Below are 18594 nucleotides of genomic sequence, written 5' to 3' on the forward strand. Positions count from 1 at the left end.
CACTTAACTCATGTTGCTCGCCCTAACCCCGTGGTCGGCAAACTGCGGCTCGCGAGCCACATGCAGCTCTTTGGCCCCTTGAGTGTGGCTCTTCCACAAAATACCACGGCCTGGGCGAGTCTATTTTGAAGAAGTGGCGTTAGAAGAAGTTTAAGTGTAAAAAATGTGGCTCTCAAAAGAAATTTCAATCGTTGTACTGTTGATATTTGGCTCTGCTGACTAATGAGTTTGCCGACTGGTTTGGCTCAGTGGAAGGAGCGTCGGCCTGTGGACTGAAGGGTCCCAGGTTCGATTCTGGTCAAGGGCATGTACCTTGGTTGTGGGCACATCCCCAGTAAGAGGTGTGCAGGAGGCAGCTGATCGATGTTTCTAACTCTCTATCACTCTCCCTTCCTCTCTGTAAAAAATCAATAAAACATATATATTTTTAAATAGTCACGCTGCTCATGGGAGCCATAAGATGTAAACCATCCTGAGTCTGAATGGGTCTGATGTGTTTCTCTCTTACTGATTGGTCAGTCCTTCTGCCTCTCTTTATAAAGTACATCCCAAATATATATTTGCCCGAAATTTTGAAGGAGAGAGGAAAAAGTGAAGACTTGACCTTCACTGGTTCTAGGAACCCAGAAATTGGACTAAGGGCCTGTGTTGCTCCGGGCGAGTTTGCGTACGTGAGAATTTTCTGTTCCTTTTGCTTCTAGTTTTCAGATAGTTTCTCGTATTTGGACCCCCTTTGTCTCGATCTCTAAGTTTACTTTAGAGCAGAGATTTTCAGCTGCTGTGCCGAGGCACGCTGGTGGGCTGCAAGAATTTTAAAACTTGCAGTACCTATTTAGTCAGGGACACGGACCTCTTCCCTGAGATTGTCACATAAAAAATGACAACAGCCACACAACAATGGCATTCCAATGTGCCTGAACCAAAATTAAACCTTCTTGTTTTTGTCAGATCAGGAAATGATAGAAGATATTTTTCGGTGTGCTGCAGATTTTTAGTAATTACTTTGTGTGTGCATGAGATGAAAAAGGTGGAAAATCACTGCTTAGAGAACACTATTTTAGGATTAGGTCTTGTTTCTTGCTGGAATTTTGTTCCCATTGCTGTGAGTTGTACTTCACTGACTGCTGTTCTTTTCCAGGGAAGCCAGTCATTCTATTAGTTCATTGAAGTCCTGAGACTTGGGAGCATTGGTCAACAGCGGTTATCCAGAGTGTTCGCACAGAATTATCCTTCACCTCGGAGTAGCCACTGAGCAGTGGAGAGACTCAGGATTGCTCATGCTCATTCCAGGATTCTCAAGAATCTTAGAATCCCATCACCTGCCGAAAGTCTCAGTCACCAGTTTTCCCTCTTGCCTCTAGACTAGCTTCCCTCTAAATACATTGCACATGTCTGCGTGGGCACACAGATTCTGACACACATTTGGTCTGTGGGTCTGTGAGCCTAAGGCAGAGAGGTCTGGACACCGGAGAGCACCCGTCCCTAGGGTTTGCGTGCTGAGGGGTAACCTAGAACGTGTGTGGCCCGGCGTTAACCATCCTGACCAGACACTGCTCCTGGTCACAGCAGGGAGTCTGTGTGGTCTTCACAGGCACTTGATCATTTCACGTTCTGGTCACTCCCTAGTGACGCTTCTTGCGTGTCGTTTCTATTACTGACTGTTACTGTTATTACTATTAAGGGAAATGCAGCTTATACAATACGCAGTGATCGTCCTTGAAGATGGTGCAGTATCTTTGCAAATTCCCATCGCTAATAACGCATCTTTCTCCCGCCGAAACTTGAAAAATAGTGAACTTGAATTTGTAAGTCAGTGATCTTTCTCCCCCTGTATCCTCACTGCTGTCTCCCCAACAGTCTCTTCTTTTTCCTGGGTGAGTCTCTTCCCTTTTGGGACTTCCCATGAGACTCGCTCCCTAGGTATTTGGGCTAGTCTCCATTCCCACTGTTAGAAATAACAGTGTCAACTTCTTTACAAAAGCTGTGTTCTTTGGGTTATGCCTTTAGAATATCTCAGAAACAAATCACCGTATTAAAGGAAATGAACATTTTCTAGCTTTTATTGCATAGTTCAGTACTTTTCCTGAAACATAGAACCAGTTTACAATGTATTTAGCAACTTTTTAGTATACTTCTATCTCCATAGCCTCATCAACATGGTTACTGTAACTTTGTATTGCTACATTAATATGTATCTAAGTTAAGAGTTTTAATTTTCCAATGCTAGTGTGCCTAGATATTATTATGTGCTTTGGCTTACTGTCTGCATTTCTCAAGTATAAAACTGAATTTGTCTTTTTAAAAAAATGTATTTTACTGATTTTTTTCAGAGAGGAAGGGAGAGGGATAGAGAGTTAGAAACATCGATGAGAGAGAAACATCAATCAGCTGCCTCCTACACACCCCCCACTGGGGATGTGCCCACAACCAAGGTACATGCCCTTGACGGGAATCGAACCTGGGACCCTTCAGTCCTCAGGCCGACGCTCTATCCACTGAGCCAAACCAGTTAGGGCTGAATTTTTCTACTTTGAGTATCAATTAAATGGAATATGCATGTTGATCTTATGAGTATACTGTACCCTTGCAATAGTTTTTCTATTGCCTTCTGTTTCATTAAACATTTGGCCGTATGTATTCAATGCACCCTTCTCTGAGTAGGTGTAAGTGTTCTATTTTCTCCCAATCTTGTTGGCTTGGTGTTCAGTGCTTTGACCTAAGTCTGCTATAGAGTAATGAATGATCCCTTACTGTTTCTATGTTTATTAACTCTTAGCTCATCACCATTGTTATGTTCTTTCTGGTTCATCTTACAATAGTTTTATAATAGTTTCAGTTTACTTCTAGAATCTTAAATATATTATTGTCATTTGTTTCTTCCTTTGTTTTCCTCCTAGCATCATAAACTTGGGCTCATTGTTGCTTTGTAAGGTATTTTAAAACCTGATAGGCCAAGCCTACAACTATTGTTACATTTCAAGATACATGTATTGGGTGTACCTTGCATACTTATTCTTCTAGATGAATTCTGATCGCAGTTTATCAAGTCATAAAATTTATTCTACAGGAACTTAAAATCCATGTTACATTAAATCCTTGTGATTTATTGGGAAGTATTAACTTTATTTAGTCCTTTTAGCTAGGAATTAGCAATTTCTTTTTTGTTCTTATCTTTTTTTATTCATTTATTAGGTATATATTTTTCCTAATTAAACCTTTAATATCCTGAGCTAAGTTATTGAACCCATTTTAAATATTTTGTTGATTTTGTAAATCTCTTCTCTGGTGTTTCTACTTGAATGGTCTTAATCAATAAGAATGCAGTGATTTTTTTTTCTTTATATCCTACAGCTTTTCTTTCTTTTTAAAAAATGTTATTTATTGATTTGAGAGAGAGAGAGAGAGATGGATTCGTTGTTCCACTTATTTATGCATTCATTGGTTGCTTCCTGTATATGCTCTGACCGGGGATCAAACCCACAACCTTGGTGTACTGGGACAACGCTCCAACCAACGGAGCTACCCAGCCAGGGCTTACAGCTTTTCTAAAATCATTTAGGAATGACGGTGTTGTTTTCATTTCTTCCTCTCTTACATCATCAACTAAATCATTTTGTCCTCAGTATTGACTGAAAAGGCCTTCAGTGTTACGGTTTATTAAGAATTAACTCTAGTGCTTCACCAAGTAAAATGTAAAATCTATAATAATAAAAATGTAATATGCTAATTAGACTAGACAACCTTCCGGACAAAGCCGGGGCTGCGAGGGAAGCCCGGGTTCCGGGTGCCAGAGGGAAGCCCGGGTCCCGGTGCCAGAGGGAAGCCCGGGTCCCAGTGCCAGAGGGAAGCCTGGGTCCCGGTGCCAGAGGAAAGCCCGGGTCCCAGGTGCCAGAGGAAAGCCCGGGTCCCAGGTGCCAGAGGGAAGCCCGGGTCCCAGTGCCAGAGGGAAGCCTGGGTCCCGGTGCCAGAGGGAAGCCCGGGTCCCGGTGCCAGAGGGAAGCCTGGGTCCCGGTGCCAGAGGAAAGCCCGGGTCCCAGGTGCCAGAGGGAAGCCCGGGTCCCGGTGCCAGAGGAAAGCCCGGGTCCCAGGTGCCAGAGGGAAGCCCGGGTCCCGGTGCCAGAGGGAAGCCGGTGCCGGCAGCTGGGAGAAGGAAGGCCTACTCTTGCACGAATTTCGTGCATCGGGCCTCTAGTAATATATAAAGCCCCGGCCGGGTAGCTCAATTGGTTAGAGCATCATCCCCATACACCAAGGTTGCAGCACATGCAAGCATTAACCATTGAATGTGTAAATAAGTGCAACAACAAATCCATGTTTTTCTCTCTCTCAGCCTCCCTCCATCCCCCTCTCTCTAAAAATTTTTTTTAATATAATCTTCATTATGCATGACTTTTTACAACAAATATTTCAGTCAAAGAATTGTCTAAGATCACGTTCTCCTTGTAACATGCCTAAATTCCATCCACTTCTAAATGACATTCTTCAGGCTCAAGAACAGCTTCCGGTTGTAGTGGCTCTGCCAGTGTCCTACACGTGGGTTTGGTGGTAGCCCTGGTTGTGTGGTGCTACTCCGTAGGCCACACTCCGCCGCCCGCCCGCCCGCCCGCGTGGCTGATGGGCCTTCCTCCCGGCGCAGCTCTGGTTTCTAGTAACGCAAACCAGCCTCTCGGCTGCGCCGGCCTGGTCCCCGGCCACAGTTGTCAGCCCTAGTTCGGAGCGGTTTTTCCCTTTCAGGTCCCAGGCATACATTTATTTTGCTCCCTAGTCACCGTCCTTTTAAAAACGGGACGGCTGGCTTTCTTGATTGTGAGTGAGAGGCGCTCGCTCATCCTTGAGCGTGTTTTTTAACTGATCATTTTGAAATGATTGTCGATTCCTAGGAAGTTGCAGAAATAGCATAGGCGGTCCCGGGGACCTTCCCCCAGTTTCCCCCAGTGCTCACATCTTACTGGGCGTTTCCAGGGACAGCTCTGCTTTCGGCAAGTCTCTCGTGTCCTCATCATGGTTCTCAACCCAGGGGCACTGGAATAGGAGATGTGTTTAGGCGATACGAGTCTTTATTTTCTTTTTAGGGAGGGAGGAGGAAGGAGAGAGGGCTCCACTTACTTATGCGTCCATTGCTTGATTCTTGCGTGTGTCCTGACCGGGAGCAAACCCACAACCAGTAGGGGCATGCAGGAAGCGCCCCTTGATGTGGCTCTCTCCAATCAATGTTTCTCTCTCGCTCAAAATTAAAAAAAAATAAAATAAAAATATACAAGGGTTTGTAGAAGGCATATAGAACTATTTCCGATTAAGATAAATTCACACAAAAGTCTAAGGCATCTGCAGATTTTAGGTGGAAAAGGATGACTTTAGTAAGTGGAATTAAAATTACTGCGAAGATGCTTATTATCATTAGTGACAGTCCCCATAAACCATAATGGAGAGCTTGTGAGCCATGAATGTTACTTGTGATTGACTATGTGGTCTTCACTAGCAGTTGCATGTTTTTTAACTTCTGCAATGTGTCGGGGGAAGAGCACTGCCAGTCTCTGCAGTAAGCCGCTGCCATGGCCTGGGCTAGATCTCGATGAGGACCCCGAGTCAGTGCGCAGAGCTGAGGCCTGGGGTCGGCGCTGGCTGTTCGGTGGACGGACAGCAGAGGCCAGCGTGGCTGAAACGGGACCTCGGAAAACCCCCGAGAGAACGGCCGTGCTCTGTCGCAGCGGCTCCTCAGAGCCAAGCAGTGCGCAGCCTCAACCCCGCATTCCACGCACCCTCTCCTGCTGTCTCATCTCCTTTGGTGGATGGCCAGCCTGGACCCTCAGCCGTGCTCACGTGGTTTTGTGCCGCACGGGCTGTGAACTGGGCAGTGGGTCCTGCCAAACGGGATGGTGTTAGAGATGAGGGTGTACGAAGAGAAACGGGAACTGCCACTGAGGAAGGGGTGCAGAGAGGGGCAGTGCTCTGACACACGGGGAAGCCCCCCACTGGCGCGTACTCACAGAGGTTGTTTTTTTCTCTCCTTTCCTCCATCTGTCTGTGCACATTGCTGATCCTCTCCCACCCGATGGCTCTTCCAAATGCCCACCTGGGTATGCCTTCGAAGCTTTGTGCACCGAGGGCCTTCGCCTCTGGATCTCCACTTGGGCATGTTCCTGCCCACCTTGCTTCACCAGGCGACTGCGGAACAGCAGGAGCGCTTCTTCATGCCCGCCTGGAACCTGGAGGTCATTGGCACTTATGCCCAGACAGAGATGGGCCATGGTACGCTGCATTCAGTCTACGTTCTGGGTGGGCGGGCGCTGCAGGCTTAGCACATACGGCGTGCCCGCCACGTGCTAGCGATGGCATGTACGAGCTGTTACATGCGACCTTTCTGTAGAAGCCAGGCTTTTCAATGTACAAGTCTTGGCAAAGACATTGCTTTGGTCAGTGAAAGTGAGAGGTTACAGGATCACAGAGATATGCTGGTTTTTCTTTTCCATTGCTTCCCCGTTAGAAGATCAGTAATGACAAGTCTAAGTGGTTTTTCAAGCTCACTGGAGTTACGTAGAATGTACGCATATAGACTCTGCACCCATTTTTCTTCGTTACTATCCGATTGCCCTTACTACTGATGCATCATGAACTTGCAGAAATTCCAGAAGAAATACAGATTCATAGTATGTGTGCTCTGATTTGCTGACGGAAGTGAGTGGCTTATATAACCAAAACATGCAGCATTTTATACCTGGAAGTTACTTATGCCTTGATTCAGTAAATTCAGTGAAGTTCTAAAGCTAGCTTAGCCAGAGTTCAGAAAAATAAGATTAGCTGTGCCCTAGTGGATGTTGCTCAGTGGTTGGCGAGTCAGCCCTTACACGGAAGGATTGTGGCTCAATTCCAGGTCAAGGGCTCACTCCTGCAGGTTCGATCCCAGTCCTGGTTGGGGTGTGTGCAGGAGGCAGCCAATTGATGTGTCCCTCACATCAATGTGTTTCTCTCTCTCTCTCTCTCTCTCTCTCTCTCTCTCTCTCTCTCTCTGTCGGTACCCCTCCCTCCCTCCCTTCCATTCTCTCTAAAAATCAATGGGAAAAAATATTCTTGGGTGAGGATTAGCCAAAATAAAGAAAGAACGAGGTCAGCTGTGCCTCCAGGCAGTTGGCTTCTCTCTGGCTTCGTCATTCGTCTGCTCTGGCTTCTCTCTTCCTCAGAGGTTTCGGGACATCTGGTCTGTGTGGTTGCCATTTGCATCTTATTTCTGTGCGACTTCATCTCATGTTAGAGCTGCTTTGTCTTCCGGCTTCGGTGCTGAGTGCTGCTTGGCAGGGTGTTCAAGGCTCAAAGAGGAATGCCATTTGGTTCAGATGTGCATTTGAAAGCACTTGGTCGTCATTGGTTCTGTTCAATGTCACCTCATTCTCTTAAAAAGCTGCTGCCTTGGTGAAAGGCGTCTGCGTGTCTGTTTCCTTGATTCCCACTATGGGAAGGTTGTGGGTCACACGTAAACTGGCCGTGGCTGCGTTCACCTGGGAAGTTTCTAAAGGTTTGAGAGTTTCCGTGTTAGTGGGATCCATCCAGCAGGACACAGCTGTCTGTGTTCTGAGCGAGAGCGACACTGAGAACATTTGCCTGTAGGTCTTTAAGAGAAGCGGCACATCTGTATTGGGATTTAGAACATGGCTCCCTAAAATAAAATAAAATAAAATAAAATAAAATAAAATAAAATAAAACAAAACATGGCTCCCTGCCCTTCAGGAAACATGGCACTGGGAGCTCTTCCTGTCACCCAGTGAGCCGGCCAGCGCGAGGCACCGTCCCAGGTCTTTTCCCCAAATGTGACACCTTTTTCAGATCTTGTTGGCCATCCTAGCAATTAATCTGAAATAAACGCCCGATTTACAAGACCTTTAGCTAGAGAGTCTCTTCCTGTCACGTTATCTTACTCTTCGTAGTTGGCGAGGAAAACACAATAGTCTGCGTTGGAATTGGCATACTCACACAGAGATGGGCTTAAGAGGGCAGTTAACTGTGAAATTCATGTCCTGGGATCTTAGAAACTAGGACTCTAAGCTGCCTTTACTTTTACTTTTGGTTGCTCTACATCATGTTACCTGGTTAAGTACAGGGAGTTACGTATCTTGGTAATCAACCATGGGTAGCTCATCTAAAAACACTGTATTGTCGTTAGAGCTTGTTATCCTGAGATGTGAGAGCTTAGAGGACTGGCCCGGAGACTGTACTCTGTACCTCTTTTTCCTCATTTAGCTGACGTGAACGTGATTTATTCCCTTAGGGACTCATCTGCGAGGCCTGGAAACCACAGCCACATATGACCCTGAAACCCAGGAGTTTATTCTCAATAGTCCGACTGTGACCTCCATCAAGTGGTGGCCTGGTGGACGTAAGTGAACTTTTTAACACTTACTGGATGTTTTAAGATCATGTTTAGAATGGAGAGCTTATCTGAGAATATCGTTTTGAAATATAGAAAAAACGTCTTTTTCTTAATAGAAAAACTCTCAAGGCTTAACTATTCTAAGCTATTTAACATTCTGCTGAGCGCATTACAGATACTTATACCTCACAGAGCGCAGAGAGGAGAGCTGTCTCACTCTGCTTCTCAGCTTTCATCGAAGCTGTCTCAGTATGAGCGTAGTTTACATCGTCATCATTCAGGTAGCTCTGTATTCCATTTGGTTAGTCATTTCTGTATTGAAAAGCACTTGAGTTATTTTCAGATTTTTATTATAAATAAGTTTGACATGAAACTTATTTAAAATTGTCTTCCATTCCGAGTCATTGTCTTAGGACAGTGGTCAGCAAACCACGGCTCACGAGCCACATGCAGCTCTTTGGCCCCTTGAGTGTGGCTCTTCCACAAAATACCGCGTGCGGGCGCGCACGTACAGTGCGATTGAAACTTCGTGGCCCATGCGCAGAAGTCGGTTTTCGGCCTGGGCAAGTCTATTTTGAAGAAGTGGTTCTAACACCGAGCCACACTCAAAGGGCCAAAGAGCCGCATGTGGCTCGCGAGCCACGGTTTGCCGACCACTGTCTTAGGATGTATATTTCAGATGGCATTAGTGCTTGAAGGATTTTGTTATTCACATTATATATTTCAATACATGCAAAAAGAAGACACAAATTCTGGAAGTACTAACCAGAAATCTCCTGACAGCACTGGGCCTCAGACCCTTCCACACGATGGGCTGCTCTCGGTGCTGGCCACTACCGTGCACCCCTGCGGAGCACCCCAAGGGCCGCTGGTTGGCAAGGGAATGGAATCTTTTCTTTTCTTTTACTTCATTGTAATTAATATAAATGGCCACAGGTGGCTGGTGGCTACTGCTTTGGAAAGCATTACCTTCTTTATGTAAATGAGAAAATAGTAGAAAAGAGAGCTGTCATCTTCTAAAATTGCTGTCAAGTCAAGGAGTTGTACATCTTAAACTTAGATGGTATTATATGTCAGTTATCCCATTTAAAAGTTTATGTGTATATATCTACACTAATAAAAGAGAAAGATGCAAATTGATTGTACCTCCATGATGCCCACCAGCCAATCAGGAATGCATATGCAAATTAACCAAACAAACTGGCAGGTTAATTTGCATACGCAGGCACAGAGCAAAGACTGAAGGCTCCGCTGTGGCCGGAGCCAAGCCTGAAGGCTGAAGACTTGGCTCCGCTGCAGCCTGGGTCCTGAGTACCGGAGGAAAACCGGTGCCGGCAGTCAGGGAAAGGAAGGCCTATTGCATGAATCTTTGTGCAACGGGCCTCTAGTGTATGTATGTGTGTGTATACACACACACACATAGATCTATGGAAATGGAGGATTGCTCTGCCAAAGTTCCATACATTTTAATAACTCTCATCTTACATAGATTTTCTTCTGAAAACAGTGTGGTGCTGTCATAAGAAAGGCTTTCTGGCACACTGTTGAGAGTCTAGCGTTTCATTTAACATGTTTTCTCTTTCATTTCTGTCCCTTGGATCATGTAAGAACGGCTCATTTGTGTCTCTTGTTTTTTTGATGTTGCAGTTGGAAAGACTTCAAATCATGCGATAGTACTAGCCCAGCTCTACACCCAGGGGAAATGCTATGGATTACATGCCTTCATTGTACCTATTCGTGAAATTGGAACCCACAAGCCTTTGCCAGGTTAGAGTTGTTCATCTGATGTTGACGTGAAAACTTAAACCGAGCACTTTCTTCTGCAAAAAGCATAAAACACAACTAAAGGAGAGCGGGGACAGCCAGAATTTCCAAAGAATAGACCCTGGTGACTTTCCTTTCTCTCGTGGTAGGTATCACCGTTGGCGACATTGGCCCCAAATTCGGCTATGATGAGATGGACAATGGCTACCTGAAGATGGACCATTTTCGTATCCCCAGAGAAAACATGCTGATGAAGTACGCCCAGGTGTGTGAGACAAAGGAGGAGCAGCGGTGTCGGGCGCGGGTCGTGTGGCTGGTGATGACCTCAGGGGTAACAGGGTCTGTTTCTAGGAGCTACTGACATGGCTTTACTTCTGATGCTGCTTTTTATATATTTATATATATATTTTATTGATTTTTTACAGAGAGGAAGGGAGAGGGATAGAGAGTTGGAAAAATCGATGAGAGAGAAACATTCATCAGCTGCCTCCCGCACCCCCCCCCACTGGGGATGTGCCCACAACCAATGTACATGCCCCCGACCGGAATCGAACCTGGGACCCTTCAGTCCACAGGCCGACGCTCTATCCACTGAGCCAAACCGGTTTCGGCATGATGCTGCTCTTATTATGACAGTGAAGCCAGAAGCCGTTGGCAGGTCTGAAGAGCATATTCCGGTCGGCTAGACCAGCGGTCTCAAACTTGAGGGCGCATTAGAATCATCTGGAGGGCCGGCTGAAATCCACAGTGCTTTGCCCCCAGAGTTTCTGATTTAATGAGATTTTTTATTTATTTTATTTTATTGATTTTGAGAGAGAGAGGAAGGGAGTGGGAGAGAGAGTAACATCAATGTGAGAGCAGAAACATCGACTGGCTGCCTCCTACACACCCCCTATCTGGGATCGAGCCCGCAACCCGGGCCTGTGCCCTGACCAGGAATCACACCAGCAACCTTTCGGAGCCCGGGACTATGCCCGACCAATTGAGTCACACCGGCCAGGGCTTCCTGTTTCAGACAAGTTCCCAGGCAATGCCCATGTGCCGTCCTGGGACCACACTTAGAGCCACTGGCCCAAGCTGCCTCTTGGGTTTCACAGAGGAAGCTCAGCCCCATGTCCTTTTCCAGGTGAAGCCTGATGGCACCTACGTGAAACCCGTGAGTAACAAGCTGACCTACGGGACCATGGTGTTCATCAGGTCCTTCCTCGTGGGAGAAGCCGCTCGGAGCCTGGCGAAGGCCTGCACCATTGCCATCCGATACAGCGCCGTGAGGCACCAGTCTGAAATCAAGCCGGGGTAAGGGCGGGGGCTGAGTGGGCTCATTACTGAACTCCTGGCTTTGAGCCCATTCAGATACCAAATCCCCCAATGCGGTGCAGGGAAGGCGCCCTGGCCGTAGACTGAGCTACGGTGGCAGTGTACGGGGCCTGCTGCTTAGAACCTACATTTCCTTTTCTTAAGCGGAAAGGTGAGAGTACCACTTCATTATTCTTAACTGCTAAGAGAAACAGTAATGATATTACTTGAGCTCTACTCGGGAAATGTTCAAAACAATGAAGGCAGTTTGCAAATTCGAATTGCTACTAACAACTACAAATCGGGCATGGCGAAAGCGACACTGAACTTGGCTCCCTGTTGTGTCCATGCCCGTAGTTTATCCCTACTACTGCCTTTCACTTGGGCATAATCTTTCACTCCGAAAGAAGGAATAAAGAAATTGGTAAGAGCAGACCTTCTTAGAATTTAAATATTTAATTCTGTGCATTGGGTCTTCTCCATAGTTACGGTCAAAATATAACTTATTCAGCCATCTAGTTAGCAGATGGCTTCCTCCTACGAAGTTAACTAACTTTGCTTTTGTATGTTGCCGTAAGGTCAGTTTCCGTAGTCATGCTGGAAAGACAGGAAGATCTGAACTTGACAGCTAGGAACGTGTGTCCACCTAAGACGGGGGTTAAGAGTGTCTTCTGTGGCAGCATAGTCTCATTGTAAATCGAGGGTCTGCCCCTTACTAGCTGCGGGAGTGCAGCTGGGTCCTGGACCTCGCCTTGTCCCGTCTGTAAAATGGGGTTGTACGTGTTGCCTCCCAGGGTCTTTATGAGGATGAAATAAGTTAATATCCCCAAGTGCTTAGACTGGAACCTGGCGCAGAGTCAGTTCTGTATGTGTGTATAATTTTTTCCCTTTTTCTATGTATTTTAGTGAACCGGAACCACAGATTTTGGATTTTCAAACCCAGCAATACAAACTCTTCCCACTGCTGGCCACTGCCTATGCCTTCCATTTTGTCGGCGCCTACATGAAGGAGACCTATCATCGCATTAATGAAGACATTGGCCACGGGGACCTGAGTGAGCTGCCCGAGGTGCGTGTGGAGGCTCATGCACTCGTGGGCACCCTGTTTGCCTGTTAGACAATGTCCGGAGGAAAGCACGCATTGGCATTTCTTGGATGGTCCATATATTCTCAGAAGATCCAAAAAATTCTTCTGATTGAATGGAGTTAGCTATGAACACATGTAGGGTTTATTTATTTTTTATCTTTATTGATTTCAGAGAAGAGAGAGAGAAACGTCATTGATAAGAGAGAATCGTTGATTGGTTGCCTCCTGCATGCCCCACACTGGGGATCGAGCCCACAACCCGGGCGTGTGCCCTGACTGAGAATCGAACCATGACCTCCTGGTTGACACTCAACCACTGAGCCACGCGGTTGGGCTGTGGGTTTGGTCTTGAAGTTTCCGAAGCGCTGCACCATGTTGGTCGTCTGTTAATGAAGGGAACGCAGGGGAGACTTTTTGCCAATAGAGCAGCTCTGAGGGAGTGGGAGTGGGAGTGGGAGTGATCAGGCCAGGAGATGCCCACGCTGCTTCTGATACACGCGTGGCAGGTGATTTTGAAAGCGACCAGCGCTGGCAGGGGAGGGTTAGTATTTCTCCTCGGAACTCCGCTGTCGGCGCACACGTTCTGACGGCCCTTGCTTGCCCTCAGCTTCATGCCCTCACCGCCGGGCTGAAGGCGTTCACCTCCTGGACGACAAACGCCGCCATCGAAGCCTGCCGGATGGCCTGTGGCGGGCACGGCTATTCTCACTGCAGCGGCCTCCCAAACATCTACGTCACCTTCACCCCGACCTGCACCTTCGAGGGAGAGAACACCGTCATGATGCTGCAGACCGCCCGGTGAGTCCTGGCCGCGATGCCTGGCCTGTTAGCTAGAGCGTTCGAGTCCTTTCCACCGGCCCCGGTTACCGTGTGTTCTCTGCACATTAAATGTTCTGTCCGCACCCACTCTGCTGATCTTGTGGTCAGACTAGCGAGTGTGAAACTCACCTGTCCCATCGCTGACACCTCTTGAAGGTTTGGTCTTATTTGTGTTTCACGAGAAGCAGGCTACTGAAAGCTGTGTCCTGGTTTTAGGTTTCTGATGAAAAGTTACGACCAGGTGCACTCGGGGAAGCTGGTGTGCGGCATGGTGTCCTACCTGAATGACCTGCCCAGCCAGCGCATCCAGCCGCAGCAGGTGGCCGTGTGGCCCACCGTGGTGGACATCGACAGCCCCCACAGCCTCACCGAAGCCTACCGGCTCCGGGCGGCCAGGTGAGCTCCCCGTCGGGGCAGCCGTGCGGCCTCGGGCTGGGGCCTGAGGAAGAGGAGGGCGGCGTGGGCACCATGGTCCCTTCCTCCGAGCTTCAGTCTTCTTTCATTTCCTAACAGGTTAGTAGAAATCGCTGCCAAAAACCTTCAGACGGAAGTGAGTCACCGGAAAAGCAAGGAGGTCGCGTGGAACCTGACTTCCGTGGACCTCGTGCGAGCAAGTGAGGTCAGTGATGGCGCTGCGCTCCCGGCTCGGCCCTCACGCCGCCACCGCCTCGCTCTCCGGCAGACGCTGGTGCTCGTGGCGAGTCCTGCAGCATTCTCACCTCTGCTGCCCACCCCTCTCTCTCTCTAGGCGCACTGCCACTACGTGACAGTAAAGCTCTTCTCAGAGCAGCTCCTCAAAATTCAAGAGAAGTCCATCCAGGCCGTCCTGAGGAACCTGTGCCTCCTGTACGCTCTGTACGGGATCAGCCAGAAGGCGGGGGATTTCCTTCAGGTCAGTATTTCCTTAAGTTGAAGGCTTCTTATTTTTTGGTAGAAAAATGATTGTGGTCTGATTTATAGTTGTGCGTGCATATGCTATATCGAGCTGTCTACATACAGGGGTGAGCAAACATAGGTTTGCAGTTGTTCGTAAGACACGCAGGTTTTGTTGTTACAATAGCGTCATTAACTCAACGTCACGATGCAACCGCGAACCTCCTGTTGCCCGCCCCGGACAGACACGTACACGCCGTTTGCGTGCTTTGTTTCTTGCAGGAGAACATCCTGACAGACTCCCAGGTCACCCAGGTGCACCAGCGCATCAAGGAGCTACTGACCGTGATCCGCCCGGACGCTGTCACGCTGGTCGATGCGTTTGATTTCCAGGATGTGTCGCTGGGCTCCGTGCTGGGCCGCTATGATGGCAACGTGTATGAGAACCTGTTCGAGTGGGCCAAGACCTCCCCGCTCAACAAAGCCGAGGTAACGAGCAGTGTCCTCTCCCCGGGTGGTTCTGCCGGGCCCTGTGAGGCAGCAAAGCCTCTGGCGGGTCCGTCCGTAAAAGCTTGGAAAGCGCGCCTCGGACCGTCGGTTCCTCAAGCAGCAGGTTCAGAAGGGAACTGGGTCATTCCTGCAGCGAGCAGGTTGGACTTCCTTGACTATTTAGTAAGTCGTTGAAGTTTTCCAAACATACACAGAAGGAGCAGACTGCGCTGCAGCGCCACGTGCTCTTGGTCATGCTGCGACCACTGTCTACTTACGGCCAGCCTCCACCCTCTCCTCCTAAGGATTACTATTATTTTTAATTCTTTATTGTTGAAAGTATTACATATGTCTCCTTTTCCCCCATTGACCTCTCCCCCCAGCACAAGCCTTCACACCCCTACTGTCCATGTCCACTGCTAAGGATTATTTTGAAACAGATCTAAGATGCCAGATAATTTCATCCATAGACATTTCAATGAATACGTATCTCTAAAAGATAAGGATTATATCATTAACTACTCCATGCCCAGAGTTTCCCAGTTGGCTCAATTCTGTCCGCCCTCCCCCCCACCTTCAAATTCTTTGGATCAGGATCCAAATAAGGCCCTGATAATTTCTTGGTTAAAAGTTTGCTCTTTTAGCCCTGGTCGGTGGGCTCAGTGGTTAGAGCATCGGCCGAGCACTGAAGTGTCTCAGGTTCGATTCCCAGCCCCAGTCCGATGTTTCTCTCTTTCTTCTCTCTCTTCCCCGCTCCATCCCTCCCTTTCACTCTCTAACAGTCAGTGGGAGGAACATGCTCCGGTGAGGATTAACACCCACAGGAAGTGTGCTTTTACACGGCAAGCTCCTGATCAGTCCCTTCTCCCCCTGCCTTCCCTCAGGTCCATGAATCTTTCTACAAGCACCTGAAGCCACTGCAGTCCAAGCTCTGAAGGGCACGACCTCGGTCCTCCACGCCCCCTGCGCCTGTCACACAACCTGCACGGAATCTTGATCCATCCAGAGAGCTTTGGAGCACATGATAAATTGACCCTTTCCTCTTATCAACGAAGAAAACAATGAACAGCTTTCAGAGATTAAATGAAAAATCAAATGTTTCAAGTGCAATTAACACTAAGAGAGACCTGCTAAGCATTCAGAAAAAGCTTTAAGAAATGCAGTATGATTTCCCTTTGTAACGCTGCTGATCCCAGGCCATCACTTTTGATAATTCATAGAGTTTAACTACTAAGTAGTTAATTTTTCACTTCTTAATTGCTAATCACTGGATATATGTGTTTTTAAGCAAAGGTGTTTTTAAAGTGGAGTAGAACCCTTCTGAGCTTTCCTGCTGAATGCCCTACCCCTCCCACCACGGGCCCTGGCTTAAAAGCAGAACCGAAGAAAACGGATTGGGAGAAATAAACTAATCAGGAAATGCGGTGTGAGTCCGTGCTTGACACATTGCCTGCCTGCTTGCCCTCGATTGCTGGCGTATTTTCTGATTGTTCATAGTAGCGTTTGTCCAACACAAGGATTTCTTCAGCACAGGCCCACTGCGAGGTCATGGTCCTGAGCAATTGGGGATTCATCTTCCGTTTGCAGGACCCCTAAGTTGTCCCTGTAGTAGCACTGCCACTCCCTTTGTTCCCAACATCTTGGGAAGAGGTAGGTAGCAAAGTTCTCTCTCATAGGACCTTTGGCAGCTGATGGGACTTCAGTCAGTGGTGTTTGATCTCCCGCCCTCCTCCTCCTCAACCTCCTGAAGGAGGTGGAGAAAGGAGAAAGAGGTGGAGGAAGTGAAGTGTAGGGAGCGCTCTCGGTTACGCTTACTGTGACTTTGGTGACCACCTTAACTGGAAAGCCTGGAACAATCCAGATTTCATACGTGCTGTCATTTTGGCTAAACCATTAGCATGTCTGGAGGTTCTAGCACCTGGCATGACGGAAGTAAAAGCATCACTCAGGTTACAACCTCTTACGCCCAGGGTAGCACAGAAAAACCCTTCGCAAACCATGTGTTCTGATTTGGGATCAGAAAATAGAATCATTGAAACTATGGCTGAAGGATAAATGGGAGTTGCAGAGAATCTGTTTCTTACTGTACATCTGGTTTTATTTTCAGTATGTTTCTAGGAGTTTTATCTGAACTGCTAAATTGTCCTTTCAACTGAAATCTAATTGACACAGTCATTCTACATGTAAAGGGTAAACATGTATCTCTTAGTGAGTTTTATTCTTAAAATCAATGTAAAACAATACATCACCGGATTTTAATTTTTTTTTTAACCTGTTAACGGTGTCTGTGAAACTGGTTGTTTCTGCCTCAGGAAACCGGTTGTCCTTGAGGAAGAGCTATAGTTCATGGGAATTAATTCCTCTCTGGGGACCTGACATAAAATCTGTCCCAGTCATAGGAGAATTTTAGGCCCAGCAGGAATTCTTGTCTGTTGACACAAGCCTTCTCTCTCCAGGAGAATTAATTGATAAGTGTGTTAAGATTGAAGTAAAAAGCACTAAGTTCATCTCATTTGAGTATTTCTTGACAGTAGTTCAGATTCTGAGAAATAATATTTCAATTACTGGATATTGACCTGTTCAATACAGAATGGTTTCAAAATCAGTGCTTAAGCACCTTACCCACAGATGAACATCTGTCATCAGGATCTGTGTTTGAAATACATGCACCTAATAATAAACTAAATCTGACATTTGATACTATTTTTATTAATATTGGAATGTTTTGTCTTGAACTTGACTCACTGTAATCAAAGAATAAAGATGTAGTAAAACCTCACTAATTTGTACTGTCTAGAGGCCAAGAGTGTACCACATAATTAAACAAGTTCAAATTATGACGAACTTTAAGGTAATGGGTTTATTAGGTTTAGGTAACACAGAACAAAAGAAGGAGTGAGGCCTGCTGAGCCGACAGCCGACCATCCGCTGGCATTGCTGCGTCCGGGGAGCCAGGAGCGCTCCGGTCCGGTCCGGAGAACGGGTGTGTGGAGTGCCGAACAGGAAGCAGCAGGCCCAGGCTGTCCCTAAGGAGGCAGACTTGGCCGTAGATACGTTTGTGCTGGGTTCTTGGGTGTAAATTAGATTTTCAGACATTACAAAGGTAAACTTCAACCTAGTCTCCAAAATGATGAAGACCGAGTAGAATTAACAAGATTTTCCTATTAGAGGATCCTGATCTAAGTTTTTGTAAAAGCACTCTGAGCAGGACTCCAAAGTTTGAGGTTCAGTAGGGAACTCGTGCTCTTTGTGACGGATGGAAGTTGATGCTTCCTCAGGTGCCTGGAGCGCTGTCTTCCCTGTTAGGTATGTGCTGAGGGGTATTTCAGTGTTGGAACGTTAGTGACCTCAGGACACTTGGCCCCAAACCCTTGGGGCCTGTCCTGTTCTTGTTTTCAGGTCGGAACATTCCTGCAGTATCAGCTGACTCCCGAACACTTCCATTGCGGCGTTAACTGTGTTGACGTGCGCTCTGAGAATTCACTGCCCGGAGTTGCAGGTTCTCTCTCTGGAGGCATTTTGTAATTCCTGAAGTTAACATGTTAGATCTGAATCCTTGCCTTTCTTCAATAAAGGGCTTTGGCTGGAGAAAGAACTGTTCAAGTTCACGACCCCAGAGTTCTCTGGGGAATGCTGCTCAGTCCCTGCTCCCCTTTCTCAGTCCTTTCCATCCCTCTTCTTAGGAAGGGAGAGAATAGATGCAGCTCTTCCTAACGCTGCTGCTCTATTTACACACGTGGAAGCCATACCTGGAGTTAGAGGCTGCCTTGAAGCAGCAGCTGCTCCTGCGGCTGGAGAAGGAGCAGAGCCAGGAAACGGATTATTCTACCTGAGAGCAGGAGTTGTTGATTCTCCTGATGCCCGTAAAGGTTTTGGTCATTTTCCTGGAGTAACGCAGAGATCT

The 18594-nt window shown here is 47.3% G+C and overlaps 1 protein-coding gene across 2 annotated transcripts in view; it reads left to right on the top strand.

Moving 5' to 3' along the window:
* ACOX1 (acyl-CoA oxidase 1) overlaps positions 1–17469 on the top strand; it is a 25071-nt gene extending 7602 nt beyond the window's left edge. Inside the window, exons 3-14 of one of the 2 annotated variants that reach the window (XM_079796820.1) lie at positions 6092–6249; positions 8261–8368; positions 10010–10129; positions 10276–10391; positions 11253–11422; positions 12329–12491; positions 13117–13307; positions 13545–13724; positions 13842–13947; positions 14077–14220; positions 14484–14690; positions 15575–17469. In XM_079796820.1, coding sequence (XP_079652946.1) covers positions 6092–6249; positions 8261–8368; positions 10010–10129; positions 10276–10391; positions 11253–11422; positions 12329–12491; positions 13117–13307; positions 13545–13724; positions 13842–13947; positions 14077–14220; positions 14484–14690; positions 15575–15625 — 1714 coding nt within the window. In that variant the 3' untranslated portion in view covers positions 15626–17469. The remainder of the gene's footprint in view (positions 1–6091; positions 6250–8260; positions 8369–10009; positions 10130–10275; positions 10392–11252; positions 11423–12328; positions 12492–13116; positions 13308–13544; positions 13725–13841; positions 13948–14076; positions 14221–14483; positions 14691–15574) is intronic. The other variant, XM_079796819.1, reaches the window with a different exon arrangement.
* Positions 17470–18594: the final 1125 nt, after the last annotated feature.

Source organism: Cnephaeus nilssonii (assembly GCF_951640355.1).
Source record: "Cnephaeus nilssonii genome assembly, chromosome: 19".
Lineage (NCBI taxonomy): Eukaryota > Metazoa > Chordata > Mammalia > Chiroptera > Vespertilionidae > Cnephaeus > Cnephaeus nilssonii.